General features: G+C 56.0%; 1 protein-coding gene across 1 annotated transcript in view; it reads right to left on the bottom strand.

Annotated features, from left to right (window-relative positions):
- Positions 1 to 6,233, bottom strand: part of KIRREL1 (kirre like nephrin family adhesion molecule 1) — an 83,794-nt gene extending 77,561 nt beyond the window's left edge. Inside the window, exon 1 of the mRNA XM_032792241.2 lies at positions 6,152 to 6,233. Coding sequence (XP_032648132.1) covers positions 6,152 to 6,212 — 61 coding nt within the window. The 5' untranslated portion in view covers positions 6,213 to 6,233. The remainder of the gene's footprint in view (positions 1 to 6,151) is intronic.
- Between the last annotated feature and the right edge of the window lie 10,859 nt (positions 6,234 to 17,092).

The raw sequence follows: 17,092 nt of genomic DNA, 5'->3' as shown, positions 1-17,092 counted from the left end.
GTTTGCAGCCTGTGTGCCCCATAAATGGGCCACCCCAGGGAGAAGGGCTGGGCTGTGGGGCATCGCTTCCCCCCCCACCAGGTAATCTACACTGGGCATGACAAGATGACCCTTTAACCCTCACACCGCCAGCAGGCTGAGAGCAGGCTAGGACACGGGAATATGGAGACAGAGAGCAGACAGATGGACATGCATGGGGTCACCCCCCCCGAACCTCCCCCCCACCTGCATTGTATTTCTCCAGTCCCTAAAGACTTCAGCCGTCTAGGGGGGGCCTCCCCCCTCAACCCCGTGATGGCCCCCGCGCTGGGTAAAGGAAGTCACTTGCCCCAGCACAGAGTTTGCCCTATAACCCCCTATCCCCCCGATGCCTCGGCCAGGCTGCGATGCCAGCTATTCCCCCAGCTCCCCTGTGGGGCCCCTGGAGGCCAGGGCGGCTGGCAGGGAAGTGGCACAGGCAGCAGCAGCATGTGTGGGTGAGTGAGGGGGGCTGCCGGGCGCCTAGTTTTTACACAGCACTAATCAATCTGCAGTCAAACCGCTATTACTGCCCGCGCAGCCCTGACAATATTTACCTGCCGCTTGCCGGGGGGCGGCTGGCACAGGGGGGAAGGGAACCGGCAACGCAGCAGCCACGCGCACGGGAGGCCGAGACCAAGACCTGCCTGAGCTCTCCGCAGGCACGAAATCTGCACAGGTCTGGAAAGCACATCCTTCCGGTTCCTTGCCTGCTTCTCCAGGGGAGAGACTATCTATCTGCACTTCTGCCCCACTGTCTGTCTGTCTGCACCTCCACCCCGTCCATTCATCCATCCGTCTGCACCCTCACCCCTCTATCCATCAGTCCATCCATCTGCACCCCCACCCCTCTGTCCATCCACACCCCCATCCCTGTCCAGCCATCCCTCCGCCTCCCCAACTCTGTCCATCCACAGCCCCGACCCTCTATCCATCCCTCCACACCCCCACCCCTCTGTCCACCCATCCCTCCGCACCCCCACCCCATGTCCATCCATCTTCCATACGTACCCCCACCCCTCTGTCCATCCATCCATCCATCCTCACCCTCAACCCTCTGTCCATCCATCCCTCCGCACCCTAACCCCTCTGTCCATCCTCACCCTCAACCCTCTGTCCATCCATCCCTCTGCCCCCCACCCCTCTGTCCATCCACACCCCCACCCCTCTGTCCGTCCATCCTCACCCCCACCCCTCTGTCCATCCATCCCTCCACCCCCCATCTCTCTGTCCATCCATTTTCCATACGTACCCCCACCCCTCTGTCCATCCATCCATCCATCCTCACCTTCAACCCTCTGTCCATCCGAACCCTCAACCCTCTGTCCATCCATCCCTTCGCACCCCCACCCCTCTGTCCATCCTCACCCTCAACCCTCTGTTCATCCATCCCTCTGCCCCCTACCCCTCTGTCCATCCACACCCCCACCCCTCTGTCCATCCATCCCTCTGCCCCCACCCCTCTGTCCATCCATCGCTCCGCTCCCCCACCTTCTGTCTATCATACCCCAACCTTATCCATCCATCTCATCCCCACCCTCTGGTCATCCAATCCCATCTGCGACCCCTACCCCTGTGTAATCCATTCCCTCCGCCCCCACCCTTGTCTTCGCATACCCCACCCCTTGTCATCTGCACTCACCTCTGTCCATTTGTCTATCCATCCCCATAAATACCCCTCTATTTAACAACATATATAGATTCTTATACTGCCCTCAGCACTGTAATATCTGATCCATCCCTATATATACCCCTTTAACTACCCATTCCTAGGAACACCCCTCCATCTAACCAGCCAGCCATATACACTGCCCCATAGACACCCCTCCATCTAACCAGCTAGACATCCCGCTCCATCCATTGCAATACACATTGCCCCATAGATACCCCTCCATCTAACCAGCCAGATACACCCACGTGTATCTACCTATCCCCATCCACCCTCTCTCTCTCTCTCTCCCCATCCAGCTAGCTATCCCCATACACCCCGTCTATCTATCTATCTATCCATCCATCCCCATACACCCCCCTCTATCTACCTACCTACCTAAATGGATTGAATAATGAAAATATTATTCACCAGTAACGTACCCACTAGCTGATGAAAACAGCTCAATAAACAACAAGATAAATAAAATGTATCCACCTCTTTCTTTCTTTCTTTCTTTCTTTCTTTCTCACTCTCGGTGGCCAAGGATCTATCCTGGTATGTTCCAGTCCTAGCGATTCTGTCCTAACTGAGGCCAGGACGGCTCCCTGGTCCCTGCTATGGGAAGCCAGGTCTGGGTCATGAAGGATGGGATGGGGATTAAAGGCACAGGAACACTTTGTTCATTGGGACTGGAAGAGAAGGCAAAGCCCACGCTGAATGGGGATGTGAGCTCTTTGTAACCTTCCCCTTCCCCTTCTGGGGTGTCTCTGGCAGGGGATCACAAACCTTGACTAAGACCTCCCAGCCCCCCGGAGGTGGGTTTATCACCATTTCACAGACAGCCCAGAGGCCGCCCTATAAATGCAAGGAAAGCAGGCCAGACAGACACATAGCAAACCAGAAAAGGGACCCAAGAGTCCTGACACCTAGACCATCCTGCACTATTCACTAGACACCACTCCCTTCCCAGAGCTGGGGATAGAACCCAGGAGTCCTGGACTCCCAATTCCTCCTCCCTTTTGCAGGATGTGAAGTGCCCGGTGGTGACACATGACAAGGGATCTGTAACCAGTTTACTGTAGCTCATCCTGTTGCATGGAGCAAGCCAGCTGATGGCAGCACTCCCTCTTCCTTCTGTCTAGCTGCCATCTGGGGTGCAAGATCAAAGCATTTTATGCATGTGTTTCTGTTGGGGGAGGGATTTGGGAAGCACATCTCCCCTTCCACCCCATATTTCCAGGCAATATGAAGCACACTTCTCCTCTCTACCTCCCAGTATACCCCCTCCTTACAAAACTCTACCCTAGCCACTTCCCACCCCCATGGGCTGACACCCCACACCTCCTGAAGCTCATGCACTTCTCCTGATTAGCTGTAGTCTTTGCTCTTGCAATTTTGCTGCTCTTCCCTGAAAGGAAGGGAAAAAGGGTGGTGGGGGGAGCCCACACAGAGAGAAAGGGATAAAGAATCACCCGGAAAATGAATAAATATTTCAATTTGAGGCACAATCACAGCGAGTGATTGAAATGGGGGAAGAATAATGGGTTTCATTTAGATAAGATACAGAAAATTATTTAGTGAGAAATGAAGAATGATGAAACCCATTCAACATCTTTGTGTGTGTGTGTGTGTGTGTGTGTGTGTGTGCGCGCGCGCGCGAGCTCAAACCACATGAATGGCACAGATCCCCCACCGTCCTTTCTCCTCCCCCAATACTCCAGCACTTCCCCCCCACCCCTTTCTCCATCTACAAAGCTCATTTATATAAATCTCCTGTGGGGGGGGGGGGGTCACAGTTTTCCCAAACACTCTGCAACCCCAAATCCCTGCTCCGTTTCTGCCTGATAACAACCCTGAAGGAAAACCCCTCTTGCCCCAGACTAACCCATCCAAACAGCTTCCAAAGGAGGAGGTAGTCGGCAAGAGAAAGAAACTTACAAGAATCCCCATGCACACCCCACAAACCCTGGAAAAATAACACAAGTGGCTCCCCTGGTGTCATGCAGAGCAGTGGGGAGCAGAGAGAAAAACGGGAGGCGGAGGGGTGTTAATTCGAAAGGGAATGAAAACGGATCCCCAAGCCTCCTCTTTCCCAGAATCCTGCTTCCTAAATCGCCAGCCCTGCTTAGCCATTCACCTCCCCAGGGGTATTCTTCCCTAAGGCAGGGATTTAAGCCACCCTCTGGATCAAATCCGCTGCAGGAGTAAACCAGATTCAGCCCATTTGCTCCCCTCGCGCTGGTTTCCAAGAGTTCTATTTATAAAAAGGAAAATATTTCTGCTCACTCTCTCTCAGTCCTGCAACCATCTCCCCCCCTACACACACACACACACACCTTCCCTCCAATTAAATCCACATGTCACAGTTTGGGGGGGAAAACTGTAGCTTTTGTTCCTTCAATTTAAATAAAGACCCATGGTGGTTCCCAGAGTCTTGCAACGGGGGGGGGGGTGGAGGATGAGACGTATTTATCCTGCCCTGCCCCCTCCCACCTGATCTTTCAGTGTAAGAGGCTTTTTTTCCCCTTTAAACCCCTGTTTGTCTCATTTTCTTCCCAGCATCTTAGCAACACTCCCCCCCCCCCCTTTAAATGAATGCTGTAGCAGGAGGGACCTGCAGGCACTGGAGGCCTCTCTATCCAGAGCACAGAGACGGGGGCTGGGCAAGGGCCCTTTGCAAACTGCCCCCCAGAGGTGTTTCATCCCCTGGTGAGGGGAACCGCCCCGCACTGAAGTTCAGGCTCCCATGCCCCATTCGGTGGAGGCTATTTCGCCCCAAGAGAAGATGGTGTTCCCACAACACAGACTCCCAGAACCAGCCAACTCATTTGCCCCACGAAACAGCCAACAGCTGGGAAGGAGGCAGCCTGGCAAGCTGTGCCTTTGGGGCACCAGACTGGAACTTGGACACGCAGAGCTCTGTCCCTGGCTCGGCCACTGCTTGCCTGTTGGCCTTTGAGCAAGTCTCTCCAGGCCACAGTTTGCCCCAACTGTAAAATGGGCCTAGGGGTCTTGTCCTATTTGGACTGTGAGCGCATGGGGCAGGGACCGTCTCTCCTGTCTCTGCGCAGCACCTGGCACAACCGGCCCGCTGAGTGGGACCGCGGGACAAACAGCAATAACACCTTCCGGGCAAGATCAGAACAGGGGGGATGTGTTCCCGGGGCCCGGCGCCCCCCGCCCACCCTGGCAGGGCTTGGACTTCTTACTTTCCAGTGGAAGCCTGGGGCCTCTCCATTTCTCTGAGAGGCAGCTCAGCTCTCTGTCCGTAAGGAAGAACCAGGCCTGAATCTTCTAGCTCTCTACAGGTCCCTGCGACCAGCTAGATAAACAACCCCCAGCAGCCTTATCAGCCAGAACTCTCCAGGCTCAGGCATTCCTGGAGGAGCTGAGACATCTGCAGAAGGAGGCTGTTACTCCTTTAGCCGGGGAAATCTTTCCCTTTCCGCCTCTACCACACACACCCCCAGCTTCCCTGCCCCGGGGAGAGATCCCCCGGGCATCTCACAGACAGACGCCCCTGCTCCAAACACAAATTCCCCTTTTTTTCCTTTACTTTGACATCAGCACAAGGCATCCCAGGAAGGATCCCCGTCCGGATCGGGGCGGGGGGGCACTCGGGACTCCAGTCCAGCTACCCCCAGCCCCCCCTGGCTTCCCGCAAGTAGGCACAGAGCAGGGTTTAATGCCAACTCCCAAGCTTTCCAGCCCGGGGTTCCCCTTCCCTGGAGTGCTGGTTCCAGCAGCAGAGCCCCAGCTGTTCTCCAGCCAGCGGTTTGGCCTGGGAGCCGCTCCCCAGCGCGGGAGAGGGGGACATTCCCGGGAAAGCAGCCCCCCCATGCACCCCGTGAGGGGCTAGCCCCGCAGAACTTGTACAAACACGGCTCGGACCCCCCCCCCCTTTATAACTTGAAATCGCAGCCTCTCCCCTGCCCTTCCCCCCACATTCCCCCGTCCCGCTCTCTCCTCCCCTTCCTTGGCATCCGTGTGACTTCTCCTTTCTGCCATTCCTCCCCCACTTTCCCCCCTTCAGCCTTCCGGGCCCCCCCGCCCCGCTCCTTTGCCACCAAACTTTTCTCCGAGCAACACAAATACACAAATAAAGGGCAGAAACCAAGACTGCCCACCGGTGTTACACTGGGGGGGGGGGGGGACTGGAAGCGGCTCCCCCTTAACCCCCCCAGCTTTAGATCCAAGAAGATGCAATTCCCACTCCCCCCGATTTCTCACGAAAGAAGCGGGGCCCTCCCCCCATCAGGAGCCGTTCCAGCGAAGCCACTGAAGTTTCACCAGGATCAGGCCCCGCTGCTGCGTTTGCAGAAGGAATTGGGGGGGGGGTTAGTAGGGTTCGGGGGGGGGATTTTCCATCTCGCTCCCCCCCGCGCTCGTTCTGCCCTCGCCCATCCTCCCACGACCCGCTTGCAAACTCGCCCCCCCACCCCGCGGACACAGAAAGGGTGGGGGCGCGGAGCCCCCCCTTACCTTGGCACTGCGTGTCAGCCAGAGTCACAACCCAGAGCAGAAAGAGCCGCAGATTCCGCATGCTCCAGCCTTTGGCCCGGGGGCAGGGGGGGATCAGGGGGTCCGGGACGCGGAGCTGGGGGGAAAAGGGGGGTCTCTCGCCTTCTCCGCGCCCTGCCCGGCTTCAGCGCCGCCGCCAAACCATTTCCACGGCTCCGGCGCAAGGGGCCTCCGGCTGGCTCGCTCCGGGCTCGCTCTGGCTGGCGCTCCGGAGTGGCGGCGCTGGTTGGAGCGAGGGGATGGAGTGAGACGGGGAAGGAACCACTGGGAGCGAGCGGGGGAGGGGGGCCGAGGAGCTGGCCGGGCCGGGGGGGGCTCTCAGAACAACCCACCCAGCGACTTGGGCCAAGGGGGGGGATTGTGGACCGAGGCAGAGGGTGATGGACGCGGGGGAGATCCTGGACATGGGGAGGGAATCACAGAAGTGTGTGTGTGGGGGGGGGGGTATTTCTGACATGGGGGGGAGATTCTGGGCAGAGGCAGAGGGTGATTGATTTGGGGGGGTCCTGGACATAGGGAGGGAGATTTTGACGGGGGGGTCAGATTCTGGGTAGAGGCGCAGAGGGTAATTGACTTGGGAGGGAATCCAGGACATGGTGAGGGTATCATAGAGGTGGGGGGTATTTTTATATGGGGGGAAGAGGCACAGGGAGTGATTGATGGGGGGGATTCATGCTATGGAGAGGAAATTCTTGACATGGGGCAGGGGATCATAGAGATGTTGGGGTACAGATTTTTGACATGGGGGGTCAGATTCTCGACAGGGACAGAGGATAACTGACTTTCTGCGAGGCAGGGGGAATCCTGGTTGGGGGAGGGAATTCTTATTGACATGGGGGAGGGGATCATAGAGATGTGTGTGTAAGGGGGGAGTTTTTTGAACACAGGGCAGAGTCTGGACAGAGACAGAAGATGTTGCAGGAGGAGGGAAGATCCTGGATGGGAGGGGGTTCTAGAGGAGGGGGAATCCTACAAATGGGATGGGGTGGGCAGAACTTGGGCAGGAATTAGGATGCAGAGGTGGGATCTTTGAGAGGATGGGTGAATTCTGGAGGTGGGGGTTCCTGGACGGATGGGGGGGAATCTTTGAATCGGCAGGGGTGATCCTTGATGGGGGGGAGGCTTTGACAGGGTGGGGGAGGGGATCCTGGATGTGTGTTGGCCCATTAACACCTCTGCAGAGACACATGGAGACAGGAGTTAAGTCTGTGTCTGTCCTCAGATACTTCCCCATAACCCCTCCACAACTCTTCCGGGGGGGGGGGGGGGCTATATCATTAATGGGACCCACCATTCCCATCCAGCCTGGGGACAAATATGCTGTTCCTCTGTTGCTGAGCCAACCACTCTGATCAAACTCAAAGCACCCTCAGGCATCCCAAACTGAAGCCCAGGCTTCTCTGATAGTCCAGACAGTTTTCACTTTTCCTTCTAGCATTTTTTTTACCCTCTTCTCTCCTCCTCCCCACCCCCCAAAACTATAGAAGCCCAAACTAAAGATGCTGGATAGCAGGGGCTTGAAAAATCTTTTTGGCTGTAAGCTCCTGGGGAGTTTTCCTTGAGGATCAGAGAGGTCCATCTATTTGGGCAGAATCTCAGCTTTTGCTTTTAAAAAATATTCATCTAGCCCTTACGGTTGTAAAGAAAACTCTCTGAATATGCCCTGGTGGAACACCATCTGCCTGAGTCTGCAGGCAGGCAGCTTCCCACCCCTGTGGCAAGGGAAATTGACCAGCCTCTGATGAGTTTCACAGTTGTTCCCAGATGTGATGGGTGTGAGAGGGTGAGGAGAAGCTGGAGATCTATTAATGAACCGGGTTGCACCTTGCTTGCTTGCTGCAGTTTTCCTGGGCTGGAACTCAGAGGAGTGGAGGGATCTGGCTTCCCTTCCCAGCGAAGGGGGTGCAAAGTCCCCTGGTATAAGAGTCTAAGAACTCTTGAAAGCCCTGGGACAACAGGATAAAAAGACCCAGACCCAGGTGTTGGAGACCTGATGGAAGGACACTAGCCTCTTGTTTATGGGACTCTCTGTTACCCTGGAGGTGACCTGGCCAGAGGGTCTCAGCATCTCCCATCAGGGGGTGCCAGATGAGGACAGTTTGCTTTGCCACACGTCCCCTCCAGGGGCCATGAGGGTGGGGAGTCTACAGAAGAGGAGTGAATTTTTGTGGTTCCCGGAATGCAGCTCTGGACTCATTTCTTGGCTCTGCTGTGGTTTTCCTGATGGCCTTGGGGAAGTCACATCTTTCTGTGCCACAGTTTCTCCATCTATAAAATGGGGATCCTGTTACTCCCTTGGTTGGTCTTGGCTGCTTAGATGGACTGGGCTCTTCAAAGCCTGAGGAAACTTACATTATGTGTGTACAGTGCCTGGGATAAGGGAGTCCTGCAGCCTGACCTAATTTGGGCCTAAAGCTACTCCCATAATACCAGTAATAGAGCAGTGAAACTGACACATCAGAGCCCTCCTCTCACCTGGGTTTACCAGTGACCTGCTGCTCAGCTGTTTCCATTTGTTTAGATTGGGAGCCTGCATAATTCCACTCAGGTGCACCAGATCAGAGCTCACCTGCTGGTGCTTTGAAGCTGTCAGTGACATACAAGCTGGATTGTGTTCTCTCTTTTATGCTGCAGATGGGTGTGGGTTTGTGTGGTCAGGAATGTTGCTGGGGATTGTCTTTTGCTTGCCTAATAACATAGAAGGCTTAAAACAACAAAGTTCTAGTAACATTTTTTCCCAGCAGTCTTCTTGGTTACACTGGGATCATTCCCGCTACAGCCATCAAGCCAGCACTTTGGGAGGCAGTGCTGCCCAATGGATAGAGACTCAGATGCCTGGGTTCTATTCCCACATCCCCTTTCTGGACCTTTGCTTCCTCTTCCTCTCTTTGGCTATTTAGCTTGTAAGGGCTTTGGGGCAGGGACTGTCGCTCGCTATGTGTGTGCACAGTGGGTCTCTTGAGAACCCCCAAGCTAAATAGACAAAGCAGAGTGAGGAGAAGCTGTTTGACAGACTAACACACACTACCTCTGTGCCTAGACAGGGAGGGATCTGAGGCTGCGGCATCTCCTGCAGAGATGAACTATGCTCAGCAGCTGGCCACGTGAGCAAGAGCTGACCCCAGGAGCAGCTGCAGAAGGGCAGACGGGGCCTCTGGGTTCAGAAGCTTCCTGGGACCTGACTGACTCCTTAGCGGTTGGCGGCACCTTTCTGTGCCTCCCACCCTTCTCCTCACAGGCTCCACTCGCTGTCCCCTTCCCGGGAAGCCTCCAGCGTGCGCCGCCCCCCCAGTCTCCGACGCTCTTCCCTCTGCTAACCCACGAGAGTGCTGGGCCCAGTGGGGAGAGTGGCCGGACATGGTGAGTTTGGAGTGTCAATGGGACTTGGGGGGTCCCAGTGCTGAGTGATGGGGGGGGGGGTGCGATAGCGGTGGGAGGGGAGCTTTAGGGGCAGGCCTGAGCAGATCCCCCAAGAACCTTGCCTAAAGCTGGGGGTGGGCGTAGGGGTGAAGGAGGAGAGTAGGCCCTGAAAGCTCTGGAGGAGGTGAGAAGCAGTTGAGATGGGCTCCGGTGCAGTGTCTGGATCCATCCCAGCCCCGTGGGGTTTGGGGGCTGGCGCTTTGCCCTCGGGCCTAGCTCTGAAGGTCTGATCGAAGTGCACGGCTCAAAGTTTGTGGCTCTTTAGTCCAGGGATGACCCCAGAGATTTTTCACGTGGCGCTGGGCCAGCTGCCCCATGCAGCACTTTGCAGCTCATGAGGCTGTGGCTAAGCCAGGCCTGTGGGCAGAGCAGAGGGCACAAGGGCCACTGGAAGTGGCAGGGAGGGAGGCAGCCCCCCCGATGCAGGAGCTGGCCCCATGGCAGTGGCAAGGAGGAGCAGTGCTGGCTCCCCACGACCTGTTCTGGTTTGGCCATATGGCCCTGTCATGACTGGAGGGGGGTCCGGGGCCAAACCTGAGTGGCCTCTCCACCTGGTGCATGGGTGGTCGCAGCACCATGTGGGTTTCGAGGGTGGGGATTGGCTGCCAAACCTGAGTGGCTTTGCACCCCTATGCACCAGGTCGCATCCATTGGGGGGCACTCAGTGCTGATGGCTTGGTGCTAGGGTGACCGCATGTCCCAATTTTATAGGAACAGTCCTGATTTTGGGGTCTTTTTCTTATACAGGCTCCTATTACCTCACCACCACCCCTGTCCCGATTTTTCACATTTGCTGTCTGGTCACCCTACTTGGTGCCCTGCCAGTGGTATGTATCATGCACCTGGCTGAGGCTCTCACTGCTTTGGGGGGAGCCTGCTCTCCCACTCCTCTGAATCCCAAGGCCCATTGCTATGTAGCAGGGTGGAAGGGAGAGGGTTGGCCTCTCTTCCCCCTTTGGAAAGATCCAGCCTGGGATCAGCTCCTTGCTCCAAGCATTGCTTGCGGGATGGGTCTGATGCCTATAATGAACAACCTGTGCAACAGCCGGGGCTGGGACGGAGCAAGGGGCCCAGAGCAGCTACCTCCAGGGTCCCATCCAGCCTGTCCTGAGCCCCAGTGCAGGGCCGGCCGCAGTTTCACTCCAGCCAGCTGGAGTTCTTGGCGTGTGGATTTTGGGTGGCTTCTTGCTGCCCTCCACTGTCAGAAACGTGGCACTGTGTCGTGAGAAGCCACGCGGGGCTCCGCACAGAGCTGGGCAGGAAGCCTGTTTCTCCGTCGGAAAGCACCGATTCGTCAAAGCCAAAAGTGTTTGGAGGGAAAGGGTCAGTTCTGAGGAATTTCTCAATTCATAAACTTGGGTTTTGTTTTGTTTTGGGGGGGAGAAACCTTTCCAAATTGTCAATGTCCCATGAAAAAAGGTGCATTTTTGTAGGGCAAAATGACTTTTTGTTTCTAGGGCTAAGGGGTGTGTGTGGGGGGGGGTCTGTGCTGGCTCCCCACCATCCCTCTCTAAACCTTTTGATTGACCCAGTTGCATTTTTGGTTCCTGAAACTTTGCAAAGTCAACTTTTCCATCTGATTCGGGACGGAGAAAATTTCAAATTCTTGGAGGACAGGAAAACGCTTCCCCACCCAGCTCTGGTTCAGTGCAAGGCCCAGACACCCTCGCCCCCACTGCATTTATATTCTGCGTCCATGAACTCTTGCTGCAATGTGGGAGAAAGCTCTCTAGGACAGGGGGCTCATGTTCATCCTGCAGTTGGTACATCAGGGTCCTCAGAGCATTATGCCAAGGGAAAGCGTGATGCAACCTTTGTATGATTATTTCTATTGTATCCTTGCACAACAATGAAATCCCACCCCCTTGCAGCGATCTATCTCCCGGGGCTCAATATGCACCGGGCTGACAATTGTTTGTGTTGTGTGGAGCAGTGTGTGTCCCAGCTGAGATCAGGATGTTGTTTTGCACAGGGAGACGGTCCCTGTCGCAAAGAGCTTACAGTCCAAAGAGGGAGAGGAAACAAAGGCTCAGGGATTTGCACACCAGACCAGTGACAGAGCGAGGCCTGATCCATTAGGCCACTGAAGGGTGTCTCCCCTCCTGCGTGGCAGGGACAGTGTCCATCGACTTGAGGAGCTGCTGTTACATTTGAGTTTGCTGGGCTTGGGAATGCTGGAGATCTGGGCGCAGCCCTGTCTGTGCTGCATTGCAAACCTGGGTCTGCATGGGAGCTGGACTTGTGCACTCGGTGTTGGAGCATCCGCGCTGCATTGGAAACCCGGGTCCCACAACTGAGCTAACACGTCCATACTGCATGGTCCAGACCAGGTCTGTGGCTTGAGCTGAGTCCACACTGCAGGGCTCAGACTGTGGGCTCTGACCCACTCCCCTACCTGGGTTCTAGGAGCCAGGTCCTGAGTGCTTGCTGATGTGAATCAGGCTGATTTGTGTGTGGACAGAAAGGGAGCTGGGGGTTCAAACCTGAGTCAGAGCCCAGGCTTGGTGTGCAGTGTAGACATGGCCTTGAGTCCCACTTTTATAGGGGAATGCGACGAGGTCTAGCTCTGCCCAGAATGCCCTGCCCTGCCCACAGCAATAGAACAACTGGGCTCTCTTGCTAGCAGTGGGGTTTTTTGCATGGTGCAGGTAGGGCTGCTGGGACGTGAGGGGAGAGATGTTTGAGAAATCCCTTCTGGCACAGCGGGGCACTAGGGGGGGCTGTGGTATTAAAGGCCCCGCTTCACCTTTTGCCTACGCGAAGACGTCAGTACTGGGGTTTGGTGCAAATTCTAACATGAGTAACTCTAATCTGCCTCCAGCGTTCCACCCTGCTGGGCCAGTAAGTCACAAGAGTCTCCTTGGTTCCTGGCCCCGACAGTTGTGCAGCATGGCTGTTAAACAGCTGCTGTGTGCTACCCCAGAAGCGGCTGCATTCCAATCCTTGCACACTCAGTTAAACGGCTGCCACCTTGCGTCCCAGAGGCAGTTGCCTTCCAGTGCTGAGTGAGCTGCCCATGTGGTATTGTCGTGTGCTGTCAGTTGCCACCATCCGAAGGTGGCTGGGTCTCTGCGGTGGGGGAAACGCTCTGATCTGTAGATTCCAAAGAGAACATGGCAGTGCGACAGACCTCAGTGGCGGTGGGGCCATCCCCTCTTTCCACAGAGGCCCTGGCTGCTCATGTGAGCGGCAGATGGAGGGGACAGGCTGTGCTGGCTATTCCCAAGAAGAAAAATAACAAACCCATTTGCTTGTCTTATTTTTTTTTCCCTCCTGGAGCAGCAGATCCGTGATGCCGGTGCCACATCACATCCCTGCATCCCCACACGGATGCAGCCACTCAAGCTGTCCCTACCCCTCACGGCTACCTCTCTCCGCCCCCGACAGATTCTTGGCTTCTCCTCCTCTCCCTTCTGCCTTCTAATACCTAAGATGCTGCAATTTGCTAGGCCCCATCTGTGGGTGTCAAAGAATTGCGCCAGGCACTCCCAAGAGATGCATGGATCCACCCCACGGAGAGGGTTATAATGGGCTTCTGTCTAAGGTGCTTTATAATGGCTCCTGTCACTACAGTGTCACGGTGCCGCATAGTCGTTAAAGTGTCTATCTTCACAACCCCCTGGATTCAAATCTAACACTCTTGTGAAGTGTGGGCTGCATCTTCTTCTAGTGACTGATCCAGCTTAGAGGATAACAGCCTGTTACTACTGTCAGCTAATGGAGCTGCTCCTGTAGCTCAAGTACTAGACGCCTCTGGTGCAGATTCTGGGTTCAAATCCAGCTCATGATTCATTTGGGCAGGTGTTGTTACAATGCTCTTTACAGATGGTAACTATGTCTCCCACCCACCCCCCACATACCCTAAGAGAGGCTAACTTTCTTATCTCCATTCTCCTGATGGGGAAACTGAAGCATCTTGTCGGCTCGACCTGGATCATTTAGTGGCAGAGACAAGAAGCGAAGCCAGGAGTCCTGGCTCCCCAGCCCTGTACTCAGACAGATCCTTCTGTTCTCTAACATGAAAGCAGCAATGGTGAGCAACTCCCCTCGGTTCAGATTTGCATCTGGAAATTCCCCATGCTGGTTCACCTGCCTTATCCTCCTTTTTGGAGAGGGGAAGGAATTTGCCCAGGGGCCGCACAGTCAGGGCCGGCTTTAGGAAGTGTGGGGCCCAATTTGAACAGTTTCGATGGGGCCCCGGCAGGGATGACTTTAAAAAACACTTGGGGCTTGCACTCACCAAGTGGTGCTCCAAATCTTCGGCGGCGGGTCCTTCACTCACTCCAGGTCTTCGGCGGCACTGAAGGACCCTCCGCCGAAGACCTGGAGAGAGCAAAGTACCCACCGCCGAAGTGCTGCCGAAGACCCGGAGTGCTGCCGGGTGAGTAAAAATTAAAAAGGAGCCTCTAGCCATGGAAGGGATTCTCACTGGGTGCAGGGCCCCCTTTGGCGCGGGGCCCGATTGGGGGGAATTGGTGGAATAGGCCTAAAGCCAGTCCTGCGCACAGTGAGCCGGTGGCAGAGCTGGGGATAGGACCCAGGCGTCCTGTGCTCTGCTCAGCCAATCCAAGGGAGGCATTAGAAGACACTCAGAGGCTTTGACTTGCTGCCAGGTGACAAGCGGAACTCGGAGGCACAGCGCCCCCAGCTGGTGAGAGCCTGGGTGGGTCTCTTTGGGCCACGGGCTCTGCACCAGGTCAGGTAGATGTTCAGGCCACAAGGGACGAGAGACCATCTAGGAGCCCCTGGCCTTAGAAAGGCAGGGTACGGCTGACCCCAGGTGGGCTTGGGGGGGGGATGGAGTGGGAGAGGAAAGACGGGGAGGCAAGACACTGGAGAAGGAAGGTGGGGGAGAGAGGCAGAGATAGGAGCAGCCTGAGGATCCATGCAGGCTGTTCCAGTGCCAGGCTGCACAGAGAGTGTACCCAAGCGCCTTTCCAGCAGGGTCTGTGGGGTGGCCGCTGCACTAACTGGCCTGCTGGGGGCAGTGGAAAGCTCAAGGGGAAACCGGTTTCTGATTGCGTCCGAGAAGTCCTGGGACCCGTTTCCCGCCAGCTCCTGAGTCATTGCCACTGAAATCTGCAGGGCTGGTTGTATCCTCCAGCAGGGGTGAGGGGAGCTGGTCAGATCCCTGGAGTTCATGGGAGGAGGGGTATGAGGGAAGCAGAGGAGGGATGGGGGGAGGCAGCCTCCAGAGACACAAGCCAAAGCATTTTTCTTACTGGAGGTTCTTGGTGAAGCAAATCTCCCCTCTCCCTTTCTGGCCTGGGAGGGGCTGAAATTCCTTAGAAGAGCCACTGTCAGGGGGAGAGGAGATCCCTGGCAGGGTGAAATCGCCAGAGCAGTGTCGACACCATTTAGCATGTGCTCACCATCCACAACAGCACACCAGCACCCTCTATGTGAAGGGCCCATTCCTTTAGATCTTTGGGGCAGGGACTGTCTGTCTGGGGTGGATTTGTACAGCGCCAAGCACCAGGGGTCCTGGTCCACGACTGAGGCTGCTAGATGTCATGGCAATACAAGCCATAACTTGGCTCAGGAAGAAGGGAAGGTAAAGTCTCGAGGAGAGAGCACAGGGTGCGTCTCTTCCAACAGTCTGCACAGAACTCTGCACACAAACCTGTCTATCTCCATAGACAGCAGCGTCTTTAGAGACCCATGGGGCTGTTCAGGCACAGTTCTAACCGTGCTGTAGCTAAATCCACTGTGGGGGCTCAGGGGCACCTGAGTTCTGGTCCAGTCTATGGGAGCACGAGCCGGCCCTAGGTTGTCCTCTCCCGGCTCAAAGCCAAATCAGCCACCTGCAATTTTGACTGCACACAGGCCTGTTGAAGCAGCAGGGGCCTCTGTCACCGAAGCACCAGGATACTCTACAGAGAAGACTAATGATAGAAATAAAAAGAGCTGAATATCAAGTCTGTTTATTAAAAGCAATAACGTTCTCTCTCCTCGGGGGATGGATCAGTCCTGGATGTGTAATGTAACAGCACAAGGGCAGCGTGTGGGAGAGATCCTCCAGTGGCTACCCGCAGGTAACAGCCCTACCACTGCTGTCGGGAGAGAGGGAGCTGCTCCCTTAACACAGGGGAGAGGGGTTTGTGTGTTTGGCTCTGAGTTCTAGCCCCGCCGCTGCTGGGAATTTCCAAGGAGCTGCTGTTAGCAATGTAGAGCTGATCGCACCCAGACGGGATGGCCGGACAGACATAGCCGTGTAACTCACTTAAACACAGCCGGTGACCATGTGGGCACCAGGAGCTTTGGTGCTGCAGTAAGAGGCCAGTGACAGACAGGGACTGAACATGCAGCCAGACCATCTGGAGGATCTAGCTGCAGATCAAGCTGGGTGGCACTTGATCTGTGAGGCGCCTCCACACAGCCAGGCCCCCGAATGAGATCAGTGCCCCAGTGCGCTGGGTCCTGCACAAACCAGGGCAGGTGATTTGCCCAAGGGCACGCAGCAGAGATGGGAGACTAGATGCCAGGTCTCCTGATTCCTAGGCTGGTGCCCTACCCACTGGGTCGCACTGCGTCTCCTTCCTGCTGTGGAGAGGGGTCCTCCAGCTGCCCCTTTGCAGGGCAGTGTGTGGGTAGGAAGGAATCTGGGGAATCTGTGGAAATCTCAGTCTTGCTGGGGTATTGGTCCAGCCCCCATCTCTGTGGCACGAGATCCCCTCAGAAATCAGTCAGGAGATTTGATCATGGAGCTGAACATGAAGATGTCCGAGCACAAAGGGTGGGAACAGGAGGTCGAGGAGGAGATGCTGGACAGGAATTCACCGGCGGTTCTTGGCCTGGTCAGACAGGAGCGAGAGGAGCAGGCCCTGCCAGGGGGAGGAAGGGAAATAGTGATGGAGATTGCAGCTTCGGGTGAGACGAACCACCAAGGCAGCTGGGATGGCCGGCGCTGGTGAGGGGCCCTGCAGTAACCATGCAGCATGGGCATTCAGGACACTCCTGAGAAGCCATTCAGTAGCAGGGCTACTTCGCCCTGAGAGCTCCTCTGATAACGCAGCAGCGGGGCAGCCCAGCACCCATGAACAACACCACCCCGAAGCTATTGCAACCAGACCTGCAAAATCGCCATGCCCATCAGCAGCCCCACAATAACAAAGCGAGGTGCACAGGACGGAGGGGCATGGGGAATTCCCTGACTGCAAGAGACCAGGGACCCATCTAACCAGGTATCCTGCCTCCAGGCCAGCACCAGCTGCTGCTGCTGCACAGGACAGTCAGGGAACAGACCTACCCTTTGGGCTGTGTTCATAATTGTTATTTTTCACTAGGGCCTACATGCCCCAGGCAGGTGGTAGGTGCTGCACAAAGAGACAGTCCCTGCCCCGGGACACTCAGCTTTTTTTTAAGGCCAGAAGAGGCCGTTGAATCATTCAGCCTGACCTCGGGTACATCCGTTTCAACCAGCTACCCCTGCCTTGCATCCAGGCGCTGTGTTTAGCCTGCAGAAAGGCAGCCAGGATCCAG

This window comes from Chelonoidis abingdonii, chromosome 11, assembly GCF_003597395.2.
Source record: "Chelonoidis abingdonii isolate Lonesome George chromosome 11, CheloAbing_2.0, whole genome shotgun sequence".
Lineage (NCBI taxonomy): Eukaryota > Metazoa > Chordata > Testudines > Testudinidae > Chelonoidis > Chelonoidis abingdonii.
This window is presented reverse-complemented; position numbering and strand designations above follow the sequence as displayed.